An 8,116-nucleotide genomic window follows, 5' to 3' on the forward strand; every position below is an offset into this window, starting at 1 on the left:
GACCCTGTGAGCTCCTCTCTCGGCCGCTCCCGCAGCCGCCGGCTCCGTCAGAGTCCCGCAGCCCTGAGGTAGGGAGGCTCGCTTCCCGACGGTCGGTTTGCGCGGGGCTGCGTGGGGTGTCCTCTGGTTACTAAGGTGGGCTGAGGAACAGCTTTTTCCTTGTGGGAAGAGCTGTTCCTGAAGCCCTGGGAGCGCAGCACTGGTCATCCTGAACGCGGTTGTGCTGATGTTCTGAAATCTCCGGAATTGGCTTTGCCTGAGGAGCCGAAAAGGGGAATCCTCCTCCAGACTGCCTTTCCGGGCGGGTAACCTGGAAATGGGGAGTTATCACTCCACCCTCGTATAGTTTTGATACTCCAGGATACGAGTGGAAACCAGCTGTCTTCTTAGGTGCTTTGGTTAGAAATCCTTTTGATGCGTTCCTGTGACCCGTACCTGCCACTCCCGAGTAACTTGAGTTGAAACACGACAAGCTTGTTTTATTCCGCCCGGTGAGGGTGGATTGTGTCATCTCTCTCTGTGGTATCTCCCGCTTCATCTTTATCAGACTGTTTTTTTTCTGGTTGGCAAATCTTTTTTCTGAAAAAGCTGCGGAGATATTGTAGCTGACTGGTGTTTAGCTGCCTTCCTGCTGCTTCTCTTTGAATGTATTTGGTATTTTCTGCAGGAGGGGAGGAAAGCTGATCTGTGACAATGATAGATCCTTTAGAGAACAACTTGTTTGATCTTCCTGATTATGAGAATACAGAAGATGAAACGTTCCCACCTCTTCCACCTCCTGCCTCTCCAGGAAGAGATGATGTTGAGTGGGCTCAGGCTAATGGAGGTGAACCCTTATGACCCCTAACGATCCCATTTTGCTGTATAGACAATGAAATGCTGTTAAATCAATAATATTGGTGTTGTACTTCACCACCTTGAGTTTAACGTTTAAAAATAATCTTGCGTACATAAGAAAGCAATTTGCAAATTAGTTACTGCTTCTGAGCTTGTGGAAGAAGTTTTATCTTTGTGGATTCCATGAAAATTTGCACACAAATGGATCTTTATAAAATTAAAGCCCTTCTGACAAAATGTTGGTAAAAATAACTATACAGTGGTGAACTCTAGTTAGCCTTTATGGTTTGAATTTCAGAAGAGGCCAGGGTGTTGAATCTAGAATTCCAGGGAGATGGTGGTAGATTTTGTAGACCATATGACCTAGGAAAAAATCAGAGGCACTTCAGGGCAGTGAAGTTTGGTTCCTAAAAGACATGTTGATTGTGGTTACACTTTGTCTCTTTCTCCATCTTTTCAAAGGCACTGCTGGTGGTATAGGTCTGTCTTTCAGACCTATCAAATTATGTTTATTTTTAATTTGACTTCCCTAACATTTAGAAGCAGCATCTAAATACATTTCTCATCAGCAATATAATGTAAAAGTTGTAAAATTAGGGAATTTCCCTTTCAAGGAGCCTACTTGGTTAGAAAGGTCAATTCCTCTGTTTATTTTTAAGAGACTGATTTATTTCCAGTCTGTTTTGTGGGAGGTGAAAGTTGCAGATATTTGTTTGGAGTCCTGCACTTGCCAGGGAATACGTGTGATGCTGCCTTTTTGATAGGGTGGAAACTTAAAATTTTTATTCTTCTAATTGAAGTAATTTGGCTTATACACTTAAGATATATTTTCTTTATTAGAATCAGATGGAAACCAGCAGTCACAAACAAAGGATTCTGCTGTAGCTCCACAGAGAGCAATTAAAAGACCAAGGCCTAAACTGGATGCCCAGAGGTAATTTTTTTTTTTTTTTCAGAATTTTTTACTCTGTGAGAGATTCAGTATATGGCTGTGGGGAATGAGATTGAAGTTACTATGATGCCTGCAAAGTCAAAGATCAAGAATTTTGGAGATGAAAATGCCTCTTGCTTGCTGTATCTCAACCTTTTTATCCCCAACCTACCTGTGTGGTGCTAAGTCTAACTTTCTTGAAGTCTCTTTGGTTCTTAGTACACAGCTAATAATTTAGGAGAAACTTAGTATACATAGGACTTTTCCAACTGGATCTTCTTTATTTTGCTTTAAACATAGGACTGTAGATTTTGTTCAAATAAAGTATGCTTCAAAATATCAGGTACACTTAAAGTACACTTACACCTTATGTACAAGCTGGAAAAGCTCTGTGTAAAGATAAAGGATTTTAGTATTTTCTTTGCTGTTGTCCGTAAAATTGGTGTAAGTTCTGATTAAGTTAATCAGTAATACCTTGGGTGGGTGATCTGGTCACACATCTAACTGGTTTTACTTGGCCAATATAGATACTAGAACTGACCATGTACTAAATAAAAAAAAGTTCCAGGACTATTAATATATGTATGGTGAATTTAAAAAAAAGAAAAAGAAAGAAGTGTCTTGGGTCTTGCAGCAGTCTGTATCCTATTTTGTGTATTTTTTTAACAGCTTGTAGTTCTGTGCTGTTTTTCAAATTGAGCTCTGTAGCTTTAGGCTGTCTAAAGGAATGCAAGGGGTTGTATCTTTAGTTTTGTGGCTTTGTTTGTTCACTTATTTATTTTTTAAATAAGAAAGAAATTATGGGGTTTAAATAAATGTCCCCATTTCTTATTAACAGGCTAATTTCTGAAAGAGGACTTCCAGCCCTAAGACACATGTTTGACAATGTAAAGTTCAAGGGTAAGGGGCATGAGGTAAGACATGAGGAGCTTTTGCTTCTGTTTCCTGGGAGGTGAATCTAGATTTGATAGATTGCTGCCCATCTGATAGGGAGTTATAGGATTGATATTAAACTCTGGTTAGCCAGCTTTCTCACAGTATTTGAATGTGCCCTGATGGGAGTTTGTGGTTGCAATTTTTAAAAAATAAAAAAATTAATGCATTAACAGATTTTGATCTGAAGACTATTTTCCTGTACTCCAAAACTAGAATATCATCTTTGTATGATCCATAGAAAGAGGTTTTTGCAACAGGCTTATAAGACTTCCTACTACATCTGGAATGCCTTTGCCCTCTGATTTCATTGTCAGTTTCCTCTATTACTGAAAATCCCCTGGCTATGTGAAACTTCTATCCCAGAGTTTTAATATTAAAAAAAAAAGGAAAGTGACATAGCATTTTAGGTAAGAGAAAGCCATTTTTTCTCTACAAACTGTCTCATTGTCTTGGATAAACTTAAACATACAAAGCTGATTTTTCTTTAACGCTAGACTGTTGGCACTCTTGCACACCCCAGGTTTGCAGAGATAAGGTTGTTTAGATGTTTTTCTCTGTGTTCTAAACATGAAAATAAATGCCAGCTGTGCCCCCAGGGATTTGTTTTCAGTTTTGAGTTCAGACCTGGGTTGCTTAAGGGCAACTTCTCAGAAGTCTATCAGATGTTTTACAGTACCTGCAAGTGCTCTTCCTGCACTTGGGTCGCTGTTCTTCTCATAGCTTGAAGCTGCACTTTCAGACCTGGTTGTGGGAGGAAAAACTACCAGTGCATTTGTACTGCTTATATTTTCAGGAGCCTTTCAAGCTGTAGATGCTTAATGTTTCCAGAAATACTACTGTGATGTTTCCTTCTTCTGTCTGTTGACTCAGTGAACTTTTTCTAGCTGAATATCCTGTTTTCTACTCTAGGCAGAGGACCTGAAGATACTCATACAACATATGGAACACTGGGCTCATAGACTATTTCCAAAATTGCAATTTGAGGATTTTATTGACAGAGTAGAGTCTTTGGGAAACAAAAAGGAAGTTCAGGTATGTATTGTCCCTGTCAGTTTCTTTTCATGCAGAACTGAATAGTGCAAGAGGTAGGTTTAGGAGAAAATTATCCCACAGAAGACCATGTAAGTTGTGCATACTGCTAAGGAGTATAATCTTACTGAAATTAATTTATCTCTTTTTTAAAAAAGCTCTTTCCAGTATTTGAAGTATTTAAGTTTACATTTAGATTAAACCTTTCTTTTTTGGGATTAATATGTCAGAGAATTGGCTTCAGCTTTTTCTGGGCACCTTTAACCATGTAATTTAATTTGCTTAAGGGTGCTGGAACTGGTTGGGTTTGGGGGTATGTTTGTTTGTTTGTTTTTTAACATTTGAACCTGCAAAAGAAGCCTCATGAAGAATGCAGCTCCATCTGGTGAGGTGGTAGATGAAGGACTAGGAGAATGATCCACGGCATTAAAAGTTGTGGGAAAAGAGACATGTAGTGAAAGGACTATTTTTTTCAGAATAATGAAGTTGTAAAGAGAAATTTGGAGTAGTATTAAAAGCACAGCAGTGTTGCAGAAAATAGTTTATTACAGAAGAGATATCAGTATTTTAATCTTTCATTTGCAGACCTGCCTAAAGCGGATTAGACTTGACCTTCCCGTTTTACATGAAGACTTTGGGAGTAATGAAGGTATGTGCTGCTTATTCAGTAGTTCAGTGTTTAAAATTACTTTCCCTCCTACTTATCAGAAGTTAATGATCACTACATGTTTTTCTAATGCAGAAGAATCCGTGTAGTGTGGTCATCTATTTTAAAACCAAGCTTGTGAGGCTTACAGTTGCAGAACTGAACTGGTATTTGTACTACAATATGTCATAATACGTATAAAGATAAATAAAATTGCCTGGTGTGCTGAAAGGAAATGGAAAATGTATTTGGAAAATGTATTTTGGAAAAGTATTACCAGCCTTGTTAGAAATACTCTTAAAAAACAAAACAAAACAAAAAAACCCAACAACTTAAAACTGCAATTATGAAGTGAACATACTGGTTTGTATTGTACAGTTTGAAGAGCTCTTGGATCTTCCTGATGCAGAAATGAAAGGCTTGTTGCACTGTCCCTATTCCAGGCTGTTAGGGTGCAGGCAGGGTGGAGTGCTCTGCAGGACAGTACTGACTGGTGCCTGTGGGTGCTGTATCTGTGGGTCAGTCCTGGCACATGCTTCTGTTGAGCATTTCTGCCAATATCAAAACCTGGCCACTTCACAAGTAGATAATTCAGGAGTCTCTTCAAATAAGATTATGTTTTTACACGAACTAGAAATAAATGTATTTATTTATTAAATAAAAAGAGGGAGCAGTTAATCTGGTAGTTTGAAACTTTATTAGCAGAAATGAGACAATTTCATAGTCATTTGCAAGTGTTTGCGCTTCCACTGTGGGCCTCTCTTGAAACAAGTATATACTCATTTTCCAGTTTGTTATCACTGGAACCTCAGCCTCCAGGCAAACCAGTGTTTGGGAAAAGTGTACTGGTGGATGAGTTAACTGGTGGTAGCACCTTGCCTCACCTGTGGAGATAACCCTTGGGCAGCTAGTGACATGTGGCTGTCTTCACTGTTGGCTGCATTTGCTAGGAATGGAATGCAGCCCTAAGCAGCCACAAACAGCAAAGCAAATGGTTCCTGCCGACAGTGTCTGTAGAGTTATCGGATGTTTCTGTGCGATGGTTCCATACATTTGTATGTAGTGTGATCCTGATCTGTTCTTGAAGCATGTTAGTCAGTGTGCAGCCACAACTGGTCAGTCTTCAGTTGAAAAACTTGAGTAGGTGTCTTACAGTTTTGAAATAAAAAACGCAGCTAGAGTATTGCATTGAAAACCAAAACCTTGTTGTCAGCTAATTTCTCTATTCACAGGCTTAAAGTGGTGCAGAGGCACAAGCATACTTGGCCTTAGGCACTCTTGAAAAAGTGCTCTGCTTCTCTGTTGGTGGGTGAAGTTTGTCTAATGGAGTTGGACTGCCTCCATTTTGCATGTATTCGTGTTGGCTAATGAGTACATATCCCATAATAGTAGCACGCTGAATTTAAAACTGGCTGTTCAATGTCTGTGTTCAAACCTCAGTTTGATTCCCATAACTAGTCCTGCCTCTTCCCAAAGGTCAGAGTCATATTAGTAGGCATGGGAAGAAAATTATCTGGCCTTTCATTAAAGATTGCCTGAATTTACTGTGACTTTTTAACCTTCAAGCACAGCTCATGATGGCTTACTTAGTACACTGAGCTGTGCCTCTGAATCCAGGTATTTGTTCTTTTGTGTTTAGGATCTCTGGTAAGCATTTGTCATATGCTTTGAATACCAGGTATGTGGACCTAGGCAGAAAATTGCCCATTAAAACTAAAATGATGGAATGATTTTCAGCTGTCAATGCAACTTAAGATGTGAAACACAGAAATGATTTTAAAATGTTATCTTGCAAGATATTTAGCAGTAGATTTTTTCTGTTTGAAGTGATGATTTCTGCCCCTCTCCCACTCCCACATTTTTAAGCAGATGGTGGAAGGGAAAGCAACAGCCTGGATGCAACCACTGCATGCCTGCCCTGGAAGTGCAGAGGAACTCAGTTCTCTCCCTGGTACAACCCTCACGGAGGAGCAACAGCAGCGCATCCAGAAGAACAGGCAGCTGGCCTTGGAACGCAGGCAAGCAAAGCTGCAGTGGAACATCCAGGCACAGCACAATGGTAATCAGCTCTGACTGAAATGTTTGTGGTAAAAGTTAAGCCTGAGGAGCTCGTACAGCTGAGCTGCTGAGCAGTCAAAGGAAATGGTAGTGATTACTTTTCTAGTAAGCAGCAAAATGTGTAACTCAAATTTAAAGTGTTCCTGTAGTTAGATTTGTCCACAGTTAAGTCAGAACTTCTGGCTCTAGTTGTCATGCAAAGTTGTGATTGCTTCATCTGATGAAAGGAAACTTAATTTGCTGGTTATCTCTGGTGACAAACTCCAATCAAACACACAGGAAGTGTTTTTTCTCATGGTTTGTTTTTTTCAGCAGAGCTCTCCACTCAGTGCTTGGAAGAGGAGTTTAACACCCCAGCTGCTGAAGACTCCACTGATCTGATTGAAGACACTCAAGTTACTGCAACCAAGGTTCCTGTTGCAGAACCTGAAGATACAGAATGGGAATGTGCCAGTGAACAGCAGTAACTGTTCTCCGTATTTTATATTACTTTATTGACCAAAAGACTCCAATGTTTTAAGTATGATCATTCTATTGAAATGTTGGTGGCTCTTTGTTCTTTGACTCCGGAAGCTTCATCGAAGTCTTCACCATCACCTCTGTATTCTTGGACAGAACTCTTGAAACTGCAGATAAGCAGCTCCATACACCAGGAAACAGAGTAAAGGTCTTTATCTGCATTTTACAAGACATCTTTACCCCCTCCCTGTGACATTCTTTAGGAAATGTGAGTTTTTTGATACATTTTGAATTTTGTATACAATTGAGTCAAACTGAGTTAACAGGGATGTTGACGGGTGAAGTTTGTATTTAAGTTGTTTGGTTTTCTGCTTTGTATTTTTGTCTTACTAGAGGGTGTGTATGACAGCAGGTACTGTTCTGTCTGAATGGTGTCCTGGATTTTTTTTAACTTGCTTATCAAGTACCTCTATCTTGTTCTTATAAAATGGAAGCTATTACATTCCAGAAGTCAAACTTGAATTTCTTGTATGAAGGTGTTGTATGAAGGCACTTACAGGCCTCCAAACTTCCACCTCCCTTACACTAGTCAGACATGTCTTCACAGACAAGTACAGCCTTTAGAGAAACGTGTTGGCTTTGACCAGATTAGTTACCTTCCTTTGGCTGATTCTGCTCTGTCTTGAGACTCTGTTTCATCCTATTCTTACAGTCTTGATTCTTCTTCTTGCACAAAAGCTCTTCCCTTTGGTGGCATGAACAAGAACCACCATATTGGTGAAGCCCTGAGCTGCCCTCTCTGATAGCACAAGGTAGATTGATGTTCGTAACAGAAACTGAATTAAGGGAAGAGCAGCACTTGGAGCAGATGAAGTCAGTTCATGTCAGTAGGTGTTACTTTATGCCAGATGTGCAGCTGGAGGATTGCAGTGAACATGGACTATTCCAAGTTAGTGTGAAGAGTTAGCTTTTTGTGTTTTTGTAGTGATGAGTTCCATGCACTGAACTGTAGTGGAATACAGCCAACAGGTGTAGGAAATACTTAGGGTTTAAGAACTTATTATAGTTAAAAGAATGAACCATACTCTCTTCAGTCTGGAAGATGACATTTATCATGTATAAAATATTTTAAAAACCCGTACACGTTCATAATGAGAAAAATAATTCTTATTCAAAATAGACATTTAGTTTCTTATTAAAAGGATTCTTGAATATTTAAA

General features: G+C 39.4%; 1 protein-coding gene across 1 annotated transcript; it reads left to right on the top strand.

The window, feature by feature from the left end:
* Positions 1–693: 693 nt before the first annotated feature.
* TIPIN (TIMELESS interacting protein) lies at positions 694–6,904 on the top strand. The gene is given in 8 exon segments (XM_009995283.1): positions 694–826; positions 1,684–1,771; positions 2,607–2,682; positions 3,614–3,736; positions 4,319–4,382; positions 6,249–6,288; positions 6,290–6,438; positions 6,753–6,904. Coding segments are annotated over 8 exon segments (825 nt in total).
* Positions 6,905–8,116: the final 1,212 nt, after the last annotated feature.

The sequence above is a fragment of the Chaetura pelagica genome, unplaced genomic scaffold (genome assembly GCF_000747805.2).
Source record: "Chaetura pelagica isolate M959 unplaced genomic scaffold, ChaPel_1.0 scaffold453, whole genome shotgun sequence".
In the NCBI taxonomy this organism is placed as follows: domain Eukaryota; kingdom Metazoa; phylum Chordata; class Aves; order Apodiformes; family Apodidae; genus Chaetura; species Chaetura pelagica.